At 31.1% G+C, this 12,641-nt stretch overlaps 5 protein-coding genes across 9 annotated transcripts in view; 3 read left to right on the top strand and 2 right to left on the bottom strand.

Moving 5' to 3' along the window:
* The first annotated feature begins 428 nt into the window (after window positions 1-428).
* LOC100747119 (translocator protein) lies at window positions 429-2,005 on the top strand. 2 transcript variants are annotated; one of them, XM_033323766.1, is made up of 4 exons: window positions 429-518; window positions 610-759; window positions 1,467-1,679; window positions 1,750-2,005. In XM_033323766.1, the coding sequence occupies exons 2-4, from the start codon at window positions 652-654 to the stop codon at window positions 1,942-1,944; spliced, it is 516 nt and encodes a 171-aa protein (XP_033179657.1). In that variant the 5' UTR covers window positions 429-518; window positions 610-651; the 3' UTR covers window positions 1,945-2,005. The 2 variants fall into 2 exon arrangements, with proteins under 2 accessions (XP_033179657.1, XP_033179651.1); XM_033323760.1 differs by having other exon boundaries at window positions 438-531.
* Window positions 2,006-2,068: 63 nt separating this feature from the next.
* Window positions 2,069-6,905, bottom strand: LOC100746999 (serine/threonine-protein kinase unc-51). Of its 2 annotated transcripts, none has more exons than XM_024370944.2 (13): window positions 6,434-6,905; window positions 5,896-5,988; window positions 5,499-5,549; window positions 5,309-5,378; window positions 5,028-5,204; window positions 4,670-4,904; window positions 4,270-4,584; window positions 3,903-4,172; window positions 3,571-3,824; window positions 3,094-3,462; window positions 2,889-3,031; window positions 2,654-2,789; window positions 2,069-2,572 (listed from the first exon to the last, which is right to left on the bottom strand). In XM_024370944.2, exons 1-13 carry the CDS (start codon window positions 6,521-6,523, stop codon window positions 2,499-2,501), a joined length of 2,277 nt encoding a protein of 758 aa, XP_024226712.1. In that variant the 5' UTR covers window positions 6,524-6,905; the 3' UTR covers window positions 2,069-2,498. The 2 variants fall into 2 exon arrangements, with proteins under 2 accessions (XP_024226712.1, XP_003485359.1); XM_003485311.4 differs by having other exon boundaries at window positions 2,889-3,016.
* Window positions 6,906-8,019: 1,114 nt separating this feature from the next.
* LOC100746804 (DNA-directed RNA polymerase III subunit RPC9) lies at window positions 8,020-8,745 on the top strand. The gene is made up of 3 exons (XM_003485310.3): window positions 8,020-8,086; window positions 8,165-8,435; window positions 8,508-8,745. The coding sequence occupies exons 1-3, from the start codon at window positions 8,079-8,081 to the stop codon at window positions 8,604-8,606; spliced, it is 378 nt and encodes a 125-aa protein (XP_003485358.1). The 5' UTR covers window positions 8,020-8,078; the 3' UTR covers window positions 8,607-8,745.
* LOC100746682 (density-regulated protein homolog) lies at window positions 8,632-9,978 on the bottom strand. Of its 3 annotated transcripts, none has more exons than XM_033323759.1 (7): window positions 9,822-9,978; window positions 9,592-9,722; window positions 9,408-9,492; window positions 9,261-9,329; window positions 9,095-9,205; window positions 8,858-8,997; window positions 8,632-8,787 (listed from the first exon to the last, which is right to left on the bottom strand). In XM_033323759.1, the coding sequence occupies exons 2-7, from the start codon at window positions 9,691-9,693 to the stop codon at window positions 8,743-8,745; spliced, it is 552 nt and encodes a 183-aa protein (XP_033179650.1). In that variant the 5' UTR covers window positions 9,694-9,722; window positions 9,822-9,978; the 3' UTR covers window positions 8,632-8,742. The 3 variants fall into 3 exon arrangements, with proteins under 3 accessions (XP_033179650.1, XP_003485356.1, XP_033179648.1); XM_003485308.4 differs by having other exon boundaries at window positions 9,592-9,743; window positions 9,822-9,977; XM_033323757.1 differs by having other exon boundaries at window positions 9,095-9,250; window positions 9,306-9,329; window positions 9,592-9,743; window positions 9,822-9,977.
* A 169-nt stretch (window positions 9,979-10,147) lies between these two features.
* Window positions 10,148-12,641, top strand: part of LOC100746559 (clustered mitochondria protein homolog) — a 14,401-nt gene continuing 11,907 nt past the window's right edge. The window contains 1 exon segment of the mRNA XM_024370864.2: window positions 10,148-10,428. Within this exon segment, the coding sequence (XP_024226632.1) occupies window positions 10,338-10,428 (91 nt within the window). The 5' untranslated portion in view covers window positions 10,148-10,337.

Here is a 12,641-nt window from a genome sequence, read left to right as displayed (position 1 = left end):
GTTTTGTTCTTAATATATTTATTAAATTATATATGTAAATAAAAATATGTAACTCGCCTAATATTAAATAAAATAATACATTTTCAATCATACGTGTGTACATGACCGTGTACGTATATTTGTGCTTATATTTCTATTGATGCAGAAAATCAATAAAATAAAACAATCTCATAGCTAATAGCGAATACATATATCAACTTACATTCCAAATTTTATAAAAAAAAAAATAGCGATTTATTGCGTAAAAAAATCATGAAATATCTTATCTGTAATGAAGCTATTTTTTGCATTCATTATTGTTAGTACGTTATTTTTATTAAATGTGTGTATATGTTTTTATCTCATGTATGAGAAATATATGATTTTATATGATAGTTGTAATTTTATTTATAATATTAATTGCATTACATTGCATAAGTATTCATGACGATGTAAATTCATCGCAATCATTGTTACCAATGTACGTAATAACGGATGTAACAAGTAAAAGTGTGTAGGTGTGCCGATAGTTCTCCGAAGTAAGTGTAAGCAGTAAGTACACCACTAGAAAGACGTCAGTCGCGAAACGTAATAAACGCATTTTCTCTATTCTCTGCAATCTATGTTCAGGTATTTTGAAAAATAGTCAAATAATATTTCCTTCTAAGTAAAATGCCTGTAAAAATATCTTGGCCGGTTGTGGCAGCTGTTATTTATCCGAATATAGGAGGATGGGCTGGAAGTTATATCACTAGAAAAAATATCAAACCCTGGTATGAGGTAATTAAATCGATTAATCGTTAGAACTACTCAAATCCAGTAGTGGAACATGGAGTCAGAAAATTTTAGCCAATAAATTTAATTTATGAATAAATATACATAGAGAGTGGTATAAAACTTTGTAATATACTAACAAATACTAGTTCTAAATATTATTTCTAATAAAATAACAAAAGTCCCGATTACTGTATCTATTAATTAAAATTGATTATGTTCAATTTTTACTCGGTTGAAATAAGGATTTATTTCTAAATAAATTATATATTTCTCCGTTTTATTTTATTATATTAAATGCTTGAAAAAATCTCATATATTCAGCAACTTAAAGAATATTGTAAGATAGAGATTCTTATCTAAGAACAGAACACGCGAATCATATATTATCGTGTGAATACATGTGATATAGGAATAGGAAAAAAACGTTGCATAGGAGCTCCTTCTGTCCTTGTCTAATGAGATATGCACATTAACGCTTCTTGTTGATCGGTATTGTGCTTTCATATTTATTGTAAGCGTTATTAGAGAAAAACACAAGAGGCCTGTATGTAGCGTTCTCTTTTTATCCCTACATCGCTTTTTCAGAGAGATTCATTCGTTTTTAATATACTACAATGTATCTTCACTTTTGACCATTGGTTACATTAAAATTCTTTTCAAATGAAGTTAATTTTAATAAAATAATAAATGTTTTGAATCATATTTAACAGTCTTTAAAAAGACCATGTTGGACTCCACCAAACTGGGCATTCGCTCCAGTATGGACAACCCTTTATTGCACAATGGGGTATTCTTCATATTTAGTATGGAGAGATGGTGGTGGTTTCAGGGAAGCAATAGTACCTCTTTCTATTTATGGAACTAATTTAATACTAAATTGGTCTTGGACACCACTGTTCTTTGGATTACACAAGATAAAATGGGTATTTTGATAGAAATAAATATATCACAGATTTTAATTACCTTTCCATTTATCTCCTTTTATGCTTTTAGGCTTTGTATGAAATTGTTTTATTATGGGGAAGTACTGTAGCAATGGGTATGTGTTTTTATCATGTGAATTCACTTGCTGGTTGGTTGACTATTCCATATTTAGCATGGGCTACTCTTGCTACAGCATTGAATTACACAATTTATAAGGATAACAAACCAAGTATTGAACCAGCTGTGGATGAAAAGAAAAAATAATATACTTGGTGATACTTCTGTAGCAAACAACATTAATATAGATCACCTAATGAAAACAATACTTTACTCTTGTTTTTTTAACAGTTACTATATCACTATTATCTTATTTGATAAGAAACATGCCTTGCATTGAACGCACAATGCTATTAGTATACACATGTTTATTGTTTGATATGAAATAAAGGTTAGTCATAAAGTTAATCAACCATACGTACATTACAATATATATATATAATATAATATCTATATTATATATATAATTTAATTTCATTGTTCACATTATTAATAAATCATATAAAGAAACTTGTACAGAATCACTTTCGTACTCTTCCACGGGTAATCTACCCTATTCTGTGTAAGATCTAACAAAGTTACTATATATGTTATCTTAAATTTGCTTCTTTCTACAATGTCATCTTTGTAGCAAGGTCTTAATGATTAATGAATTAACAGTTTTTATACAGAATAGGGCAGAATATCTTACAGAAAAGAGATATCGAGCACGGTACGGGTTTGGGCGGGTCGCTGCACTCTGCTGCCATTTTTCACAAGCGCTATGTAGGATCGGTTGCATAAATGTAACCTTGTTGTTGAAGTACGTATAAGCGTTTTTCAACAGCATCTTTATCTAAAATAAAATATATACATTTTAATATCTTGATTAAAAATAGGAATATATATTCTACAATAAAAAAAATATATAAATTACATTTAATAAGGAGGGCTCTATCCTGACTGTGACTGACATGTTGCGATAAAGAATGGAGCAATATCTGTGCTGTATGATACCGCTGAAAACATTCTGCAGGGTTGCCAAACAATTCGTCCAGTGCTGCTGATTGACACTGTTAAAAATATAGTTTTTTATAAATATATCTATTTCATAAGTATATTTTTACCTAGTTAAAAAAAAAGAAAGTAAAAGAAATTTCCCAGATACTTACCATTTGGATGGCATGGTTGTAAAGAATTTTATCTGCAGTAGCTCCTGTCTGATGAAGAAGCCCAGCACTATTGAGCTGTTTACATTCTGAGAGGCACGTTCTGAATTTTTCGTTCATTGTATTCACAACTGAAATATAATCATCTCTATATATTATTATATTTAATATACAATAATTATTCATAATTTTAATAGACGAAAATTACCTTCTTTAACGGTAGTAGTTGGCTGCAACCGACCAGCGTTAAGTTGTTGAGTTGCAAGATTTAGTCCAGAACTGAGCCACTGAAGAGCTCTAACAAGTAAAATTACTTGTTCTGCTCTCCTCCTTGTTGCAGCAGTGCTTGCTTGTTCGATACCACCCAAAGGCGCACCTAAAGGTCCTGCTCTTGTTCTTGCTACTTCACATACACATTCGCATAATGCAACAACAAAGTTTAACTTCGCTAATATTTCGTTGTGTTCTCGTTCCAAAAGCGTCTCCTCTGGAAGTTCAGGTGCAAAGAACGTCAGTGGTCGATCATCTGTTATCGTAGGATTTACTTCTGGTAGGAGATTTTGGAAACTACCCGCCTCTGTAAATATAGTACCAAAAAAAAGAGAGTGAAGATATTGACTAATTTAACATAAAATATTTCTCCTGCTGTAGCACAAACAATTTGTAAATAATATAAAATGCGTACCAGATATTTCAGGAAGTGTAACAGCTCTTGTTCCAAAAGGAATAACTGGCGAATGCCTCAATGTGTTGTTATTATCCTGAAATGCTCTCGATGTAGGAGAACCTAACACTGCCAACGGTCCTGTTAATAATGGCGAAGATGCACTATTATTTCCAGTCGAACGCCTTAATGGTGACGTCCCACTGGAAGTATGTGAATGCCTTGCAACAGGACTAACTTGCCACGTATTTGGTGGTGGAGGTGTTTCACTTAATCTGAAAATAATCACAGTTAAAAAAGATGATACACATACGACAAATAAAATAATTTATACCAATAAAAAATTAGTATACCTTCTACTGGGTGGTGTACCAATGACAAATTGAACACTGGGTGGACTAAGAGAGCCAATATCAGGAGCATGACTTCTATGAGTATCCACACTGCGTTTCATACTTATAGGTTGTGAGCGAGGAACAACACTACTTCCCGATCGTACATTTGTAGAAGGAGATGATGGTTGTGCAATACTTCTTTGAGATGGAACGGGAATTGGCTCAGAAATGGGAAGGAAGCATGGTCGTGGTGGACTCACTGCCTCTCTACTAGTTTGTTTGATATATCTAATCAATTAATAACAATATTAAAAACACATATAATAATAAATAAAATAAAAGATAAATAGAAATTCTTTGTATAAGATGTTATTAAATTACGTACTTTACTTGTTGTGTGTTGGGATTATTGTCTGTGTCACTACTGAGATCACTTGGCACAAGCACAAAGTCATCTTCAGGGCTGGAACACGGACTGGTTGTTTCTGGCTCTGATCTTGTAACAGCCGTAGCTCCTTCTTGAATCGCTAATGTTCCTGGAGAAGCAGGAAGTTCAGCAGGAACTGGACTAGGGCTTTCCCTGGAACCTTGAAGGAAAGGATGTCCAAAGAATTCATCAAAAGGCATACGATCTCTAGCATTACGTCTTAATAAGCCCATTAAAAGATCTGATAACTCAGGTGAAGTTCCGGGTGGGATTCTAAAATATAAGCAATTAAAACAAAAAAGAAAATGAATATAAGCTTCTCTTTTCAGCAAAAGCACATAAGTATATTACAACATACTTAGGTCCAAGATTTGCATTTTTCTCATAAAACAGTTTTAAAGCCTGAGGTGTGTGAGCTTGAAATGGAGCTTTCCCAGTAAGACATTGAAAAACTATTGTTCCTAAAGACCAGAGATCTGCTTTCGCATCATACTGAAGTGACATTATAACTTCTGGTGCCATATACATAGGTGAACCACATAATGTTGCAGCCATTACACCATCTTGTAAGAACCTAGCAAACCCAAAATCCGCTGGAACAGAAAAGTATAATTTAGAACCCTTTTTCTTTACTTATCCCTTCAATTTAGATAAATTTAAACTTTTTTTTCATGTGGTACAATACGTATTAAAGAAATAAAGAAATAAATACTTGCCAATTTTTAATGTTATTTGATGTGGCTGTGGACAAGCCTTACCACAATTATGACTGAGTAAAATATTTTGTGGTTTAAGATCTCTGTGAACTACACCTTTGGCATGTAGTGCTTTCATCGCACCTGCTAATTGCTTTAGAAACACCCTGATAGTATCTTCAGAAAGAGTTCCTTTTGCTAATTAATGAAAAATGAAATAATAAAGTAAATATAGTTGATCTTTAGCTCGTGTAAATATCATTTCAATGTTTTAATAAGACTTTTTTTTATAGAAAACATACCACTTAAATAATCAGCTAAATCCCCACCATTACAATACTCCATAACCAGGAAGACATTATAATTAGACTCCTAAACAGTAAGTTCATAATTAAACCAACATCAATACTATTATATAATATTTACAAAGAAAGTAAAGATATTTAATGCTTACTAACGTAAGTATTATGTGCTAATTCTCATTGTACTAACCTTGCAGTCCAATAATGCAACAACATTTTCATGATGTAATTCTGTTAGTTCCTGAAACATAATGTTTTAGTCAGCAACCAAACTCATTATGCAGTTGTTATTGAAATATGAAACATTTAAACTGTTTCTTAACCACAGATAATTCTTATTAAAAAATATATGTATTAGTTTTAAACATTCAAACTTCCTTATAGTAAATATTATTGTTCTTATTAATAATTAGTGTAAGAAACATAAGTATCTTACGATTACTTTACAATTTTTTATTTCAGGTGAATAACATGAGAAAGATCATGTTTCTTTATAAGTTAAATAAAGGCAATTCTTTTATAATATAAGTCAAATACAAACATTGAATGTGTCTCAAAATATAGATACAATAGCACAAATTACAAACCTTCAGAATCTTGATTTCTTTTCCAAGTAGATTCTGTGATTTTGCCAAACTTTTTTTGGTGATACTTTTGATTGCCACTACAAAATTTGGTTTCTACAAAACAAAAAGGACCATATATAATCACCAACACATATAATAATTGCAGATCACTGAAGAAAACATAATAAATCACACTTTTCATGTTTTACAGAGAAAAGTAACATCAAAATTATAAAATCAATGCAAATAGACTTATCATGTTCTTTTTCTGTTGTCTTCAATTGTGATGGTGAAATCTAGTTTCCACAAAACAAAAAGGAACACATGTAATCACCAACACATGTAATTGAAGATCACGGGAGAGAAACATAATAAATCACACTTTTCATGTTTTACAGAGGAAACTAGCATCAAAATTATAAAATCAAAACAAATAAGCTTATCATGTTCTTTATCTGTGGTCTTCAATTATGATCAAAGTTTCGTTGATTCACTCCTTTTTATAATTTCATTGACGATCACGATTTTCAATGATCGAAAAAAAAACAAGAAAACTCACTTTACGATGTCTACCTCTGAAGACGACGGCGAATGCGCCGTGGCCTATCAGATCTTTCGTGTTGTACTCGTAGTCGCCGACGATTTCCATTGTTGATCGTAATTTCTCGGCGATCGAGAATCTTTCACCGATCTTTAACAAGCAAGGTCAACAGTTTATAAACATAGCACGACAGGCTAGGAAGATGCATTGCCTGCGGAGAGAGAGATCGATACGTGTTGTAAGAAAAGTTGCGGTCCGTAGGATTTTCTGTTCGGTATCGGTCCTATTCTCCGACGATCTTCTTCAAAGACTTAATCAACCTCGGTCATCGGTCTACATTTTGTCCACCCTTATGAATCACATCGATCATTAACTCGAATCACCACACTGATGGTAGTGTATACTTGCAAAATACAAAACACTACGGAGTACGCACTCAGACGTACAGTTGCCTTTGCAAGATGTCAGACGATTCCGTACAGAGGTCGTGTTAATGTTCACAGGTATGTGACTATCGTATTAGAGGCCCGCGACTTAAAATTTCTTCAAATTTGTTTGTGAGTGAATATGAGGCTTACCATAAAATTTGAAAGGGTTTAACATGAGTAGATTGCGGATTTTTATGCAAATTTATATTCCTGCGAATATAATTAACAAAGTAGGATCTCGGTAAAAATTGTTTTACCTATCAAGTATTAGTTGGATATTTTATATAACTTTTCATCTCAAATGCATTCTGTTTAAGAATGGAATTTTGCACTCGCAAATTTCATATAAATGCATAAAAATAAGGATATCGTACAAATTTTTAACGAAAATTGTATTCTTATTTCAACTCTATATGGTATGTATTATATGTATATGTACTTTTAAGTATTTTGTACTGCTAATAAATAGAATTTTATATAAAGTTTGATATTTGGAATTGAATTTGTACTACATTTTATAATGAAATTAAATATATATATATATATATATATATATATATCTTTCATTTTATATTCTATAAAATTTAAAGGAAATTGTAAAGTTTTAAATGAAAATAATTTTGCAATTAGAGTTGCTAAAATTAGATTTTATATATATTTCGATTAATATCATTTTCATATTAAATCATTTAATAAAAAGAAATAAAAAAAAATATTTAGAATTGAAATAAAATATTTTAAATATTTTCCAGAATAAAATTTGATAATCGTTGCTAAATAGTTAATTATAATTTATCTTACGTCTATTTAGAATGTTAAAATTATGAACAATTAAATTATGAGCAATTAAATGCTATTATATATTTCTCTTTACGTCTTCCTTTATTAATTAAATTGTAATATTTAATCGCTAAATGTCAGAAAGTGTAATAATAATAATAAATAATAGTAACTAATCAATAACACTGTAAATATATTTTGCTTTTTATCTTTATAACTATCGAGTAACGTATGGGGGCTACAACTTACCAATATACAGTCTTGCAAGATCTAAAATATAACTATAGTCAGCTGTGGTCCCTGAGCGCGTGTCATGCACACGACATATACTTATATTGGAATCAAATATTTGTATCTGAAGAATAACAATAAATATGAGCACCTAACCTTACTATATATTTGTAATTTGGAAATATAAGAGAGAATCACAGTTAAATATTGTTTGAATATTTAATATGGAAGTGTGAGTAACTATCTTTTCGTATTTATAATTGTTTTAGTGAGTAGCTATTAAAAACTTTCAGAATAAATTTTATGTTAGGCTCAAAGATTGCTCAGCTTGTTTAAGCAATTATGAGGTTCTAAATATTCTGCAAAATATAAAATCAAATAAAAAACAAAAAATGAAACAAAATCAGTTGGCAAGTATAACGTATCAGACTATAAGATATTTAGAAAAGACTCCATGTAAAAGGCAAACACCTGAAAAAATTAAAGGACTTCTACAAGCATTGGAACCTTATAAACTAACAAAGTGCGAGAAATTAACTCTTTTAAATATGTGTCCTAAAACACCTCTTGAAATACAACTGGTAATATAAAATGCGTGATAAGAAATATAATATTTGAAAGTACATATAATTATGTATATATATATTTTTTAGATTATAGAGGATAGCGAAGACCGTTTGACCGATGATGAAGTAAATTCTTTACTTCAAGTAGTAGGAAATTTCTTAGGTGAAGATGAACAAGATGGATAGCATGGTTTTACTACTTTAACTGTACAAAGTTCTTAAAAACATTTTATATACTTTATGTACATTTTATTTATATTAAACAGAAATGGAAATGATATAATATTAAATACATTGTGCAAATAAACTTTCGGTTTGCTCATTATCTTTTATGATCCCCCAGGTCATCTATGGAATCTTCATCAATCTAAAAATTTGTTAAATATCATAGATTGTGTATTTTTAATATCATTCAAAAAAACAATTATTGTTCTTACTTGTGGCCACTTTTCTGGAATTACTTCAAATAGTTCATCTTTTACATCCCCTTGTATAACTATTTCATCGTCTCCTGTTACACTAGATCCACATGCAAATTTACTACCAAAAAACTTTGCAGCTACTTTTAGATCTATGTCTGTAAATTAATATGCATAAAGTTTTAATTTTACAGCTAAGCAACTATCTTGTTTAGCAAAAAAAATGAATTGCTATGAATAAGCATTTTATATTACCAAAAGTGCTGAGACCAGTAACAACTGTAACAGATTTCTTTTTCCCTCTAGGTGCTCTAGATACGGTCACTAATTTTGGAACATCTTCTTTTTTCTTTGTCTTAAGCATGCCTTTGCCACCACGTTTTTGTCGTTTCTTTTCATCTTCACCTCCACTTAAGCATGCCTTTGCCACCACGTTTTTGTCGTTTCTTTTCATCTTCCCCCCCACCTGCCTCTGTAGTAGCATCTTCTACTGCTCACAAGTAAATAAAATTTATAGTATGATAATAGAACTTACTATTTAGAATAACAATATAGAAATTATAATTACCTAATTTAACTTTCTCAAATTCTGTTGGTAAATTCCTTTCTAGCCACTGCTTACACTTTTCATATTCTGGATAATATTCACAATACTGTGATGCAAATGGGAATTACATTTTCAAAAAATCCAAGTATTAACTTTTTGTCATACAGTATAAATTTCAGATACCAATTGTTTAAGATTGCCTTACCTCGATGGGAAGAGAACAATTTCCACAATATTGTACTTGTATCGGATAACTGACATTAGGATCAGGTCCTAAACGCAAATTTGAAGATTCCTCTGCCGACATTCTATCAAGACACCTAACCTTACAGTTTCCTGTAGTTTGATACGAATTTACTAAATAACAAATTAATCCCTTATTAATTTCTTCAATTAATTTTCTTTTTTCAATATGTTTTTGTACTCCTGTAATACCTTTCTTAAATAAGGTCCAGACAATTTCTTATTCAAATGAGTAGTCACATAAGGTTAGCAATCCGACTTCTAGTAATTTTAATTCCGTTTTGTTAGGTGCCAAAAAACGATTTCATTTCTACCAATTTCTACCAACGAAGGAACGTTCTAATAACGTCCAACTTCAAAAGGAACCATACTGTTTGATACACCGGCAAGGACAAATAATAACCGTTCAAAGAACGTCGAGGGGTGGATCACGTGACGAGAAGCACCAATCAGAGGAGGTGATTCGATAAACCGCTAGACAAGGCAACCAATCGTGTGTATTAGACTTTGTACTTCGTTCGAAACGCACGTGCAATACAGAAAAGCGGCTCGGTGTGCCTCAGAGTTAGTGTGCTGCCTTGTGAAAAGAGTCGGACATCGTTTTTACGGTATAATTTCAACGAAGTGTGCGCGCGTGTTATTGTGAATAATAAGCACGTGCCTGTTTCTAAAGTCGTGTGAAAGCTTGATAAAAATTATCAAAGAAAAATGACATTGGTCACACAAATAGAGACCACCACGGAAAATGGGAGTATGAAAATCCCTCTGCTCAATGGCAATGAGAAAGGAGCCAGTACTGGTTAGTATACTCATGATTTTAGAACCGGCGACCATCAATTTTCTTATTTCTCATGGTTAAGCAGGGTACGGCCGATCATGTTATATAATGATTCGATCAGGTTACCATGTTCTATCCGTTTTAATGTGCGTTTTTAACGATGCCGCTTCAGTCAAAAGCCGGGCCTTCTGTGTTATGTAACGCGCGAATTGCGCGAATCTATGTATTGCAGGGTCATGTGAGCCACACATAACTTTTACGAGAGAAAAACTAGCAGAAGACACGACCTAAACTAGCAGACGAATCTTATTCCTTTTGTCGGCCCTATTATTACCAAGAAATAATGATTTCGTTTTTCTCATAATTAGTCGTAACCCTTGCCCCTCATTTTGCAAGCAATTATACATGAACGCATAAATGTATCGTTTGACATGCTTCTTCCTTCGAAGATGCACCTTTCAATCGATGTACAGTCTCCATTTAACCTTTCCTTACTTTCCGCATTTTCCGTTGGTGTTGAGATAGAAATACATTATTTGTATTAAGGATATTTGCTTGTAGCACGTGATTAGTTTCTCTCTGGATGATGAAACCATGTTACCTGCCCTGTTTAATTTATTTCAATACATCTCTCTTTATTTCAAAATTTTCACACTCGTAAAACGTCGTTCGCTAGCTTGTTATTATTATTTTCTATTATTATCCTGTTATGTCTGTAAATGTTAAATAACTACTAAACTGCTGAACAGATAAGTATTTTTGTGTACTGAAAGAATAGAATCTAAATAGAAATTTATTTATAAGTATTGTGACACTTATACTTAGCAATGTTCTAGTAATTTTTTGCTATTTTGTATAGTTTTGTATAGTTTATTGCGTTCTAAGTATTTTTACTTATTTGAATTTCCCTTAAATGCACAAATATACCTAATTTAATGATTATTGATCATCAGATTAAGATAATCTTTCATTTAGTGATATTCATATTTTCGTCATATATACATAGTTATTATTGGTTTGTACTAGGCAGAGGATATTTAGGAACAATGAGAATTATGTAAATTATATTGCACAATTGTCTCTCTTTTCTCGTTGATGGTAGTTCAGTTTGAATAACCTTATGGTACATGTTTAAGCTCATTTTTAAACTCTAATGGTCAATGAAAAGTGAATATGTTTATTTTGAGAAAGAGCTATAAATTTTCTAGAGACGTATTATTCATCACTGTCGATTGACGCTAGACCCTTTCTGTTAATTTGCTCTTGTTTTAGAACTCATTTCGTGAAAAAAAGAACCGAAGGAAAACACGTGCATGTTAATGACCTCTCGCACATAGGCGTAGAAACGAGGAAATTTTAAATTATGAAAAATGTGTCTGAAGTGTACAAATATTATTTAACGAAATACCTTTATTGTGAAATTTATTCTATTTTAATTTTTTTGGTAGATGCATTGCAAAATATATTTGATATAACTATAATATTTAACTATAATAATAATTTAACTATAATAATAATAACAATTTAACTATAATATTTTGTACTTGATGATTTCTTCTGTAATTAAAATACGTTTTCTCTATTCTTTTGAATGAGATGAAAGGAATAATAAAAGTAAAAAGGGCTAAATTTAAACGATGCTAGGACAGTGATAGTTTTATAAAGGGTCACGTGTTTTGAAAGAACAATAGTGAATTACGAAGAATTATCGATAGCAGGGGTTATCGGTATTCCTTCTGACGTTGTTTCCCTTACGTCTTTGGTTTCTGATACACTAAAATGATATTTTAACAAATATCTCGTACAATTTGGGAATTTCTTAAATTACATTTACAATATTACATTACAATAATCGTCTCTCACTATATATATATATATATATACACACACGCACGCGGCATAAATAGTAGTCTTAAACATATAATTAGTGCTAAAGGTAGTCGCACAAAATATTGTGGCTTATTAATATAGTAAATAACCGACTTCAAATATTTTGGTGATCTTCACAAAGTGTATGCTTCCAATAAATATCTTGTAACCTTCATATCCATTTTCAAATTGGTTTCAAAGTTTACCGATATAATATCGATAGTCCTGCCTGTTTACAGTGTTAACGAAATTTTAGTTCCATATAATGCACATAATATATTCATTAAAAATTTCTGTATGTGTATATTTCTGATGTGTATATATATATATACATATAGATGTGTATATATATATATACATATATG

Source organism: Bombus impatiens, unplaced genomic scaffold (genome assembly GCF_000188095.3).
Source record: "Bombus impatiens unplaced genomic scaffold, BIMP_2.2 scf_0049, whole genome shotgun sequence".
Classification (NCBI taxonomy): Eukaryota; Metazoa; Arthropoda; class Insecta; order Hymenoptera; family Apidae; genus Bombus; species Bombus impatiens.
This window is presented reverse-complemented; position numbering and strand designations above follow the sequence as displayed.

Coding starts and splice junctions, on each gene's coding strand:
- LOC100747119 (XM_033323766.1), top strand. CDS start 652: ATGCCTGTAAAAATATCTTGGCCGGTTGTGGCAGCTGTTATTTATCCG. Junction 760..1,466: donor ATATCAAACCCTGGTATGAG/GTAATTAAATCG, acceptor CATATTTAACAG/TCTTTAAAAAGACCATGTTG. Junction 1,680..1,749: donor GATTACACAAGATAAAATGG/GTATTTTGATAG, acceptor TTATGCTTTTAG/GCTTTGTATGAAATTGTTTT.
- LOC100746999 (XM_024370944.2), bottom strand. CDS start 6,523: ATGGAAATCGTCGGCGACTACGAGTACAACACGAAAGATCTGATAGGC. Junction 5,379..5,498: donor TTGCATTATTGGACTGCAAG/GTTAGTACAATG, acceptor CTTACTGTTTAG/GAGTCTAATTATAATGTCTT. Junction 3,463..3,570: donor TACACTTCCTGAAATATCTG/GTACGCATTTTA, acceptor CTATATTTACAG/AGGCGGGTAGTTTCCAAAAT.
- LOC100746804 (XM_003485310.3), top strand. Junction 8,436..8,507: donor CACCTCTTGAAATACAACTG/GTAATATAAAAT, acceptor TATATTTTTTAG/ATTATAGAGGATAGCGAAGA.
- LOC100746682 (XM_033323759.1), bottom strand. CDS start 9,693: ATGTCGGCAGAGGAATCTTCAAATTTGCGTTTAGGACCTGATCCTAAT. Junction 8,998..9,094: donor TACTGGTCTCAGCACTTTTG/GTAATATAAAAT, acceptor ATTAATTTACAG/ACATAGATCTAAAAGTAGCT. Junction 8,788..8,857: donor TTCCAGAAAAGTGGCCACAA/GTAAGAACAATA, acceptor ACAAATTTTTAG/ATTGATGAAGATTCCATAGA.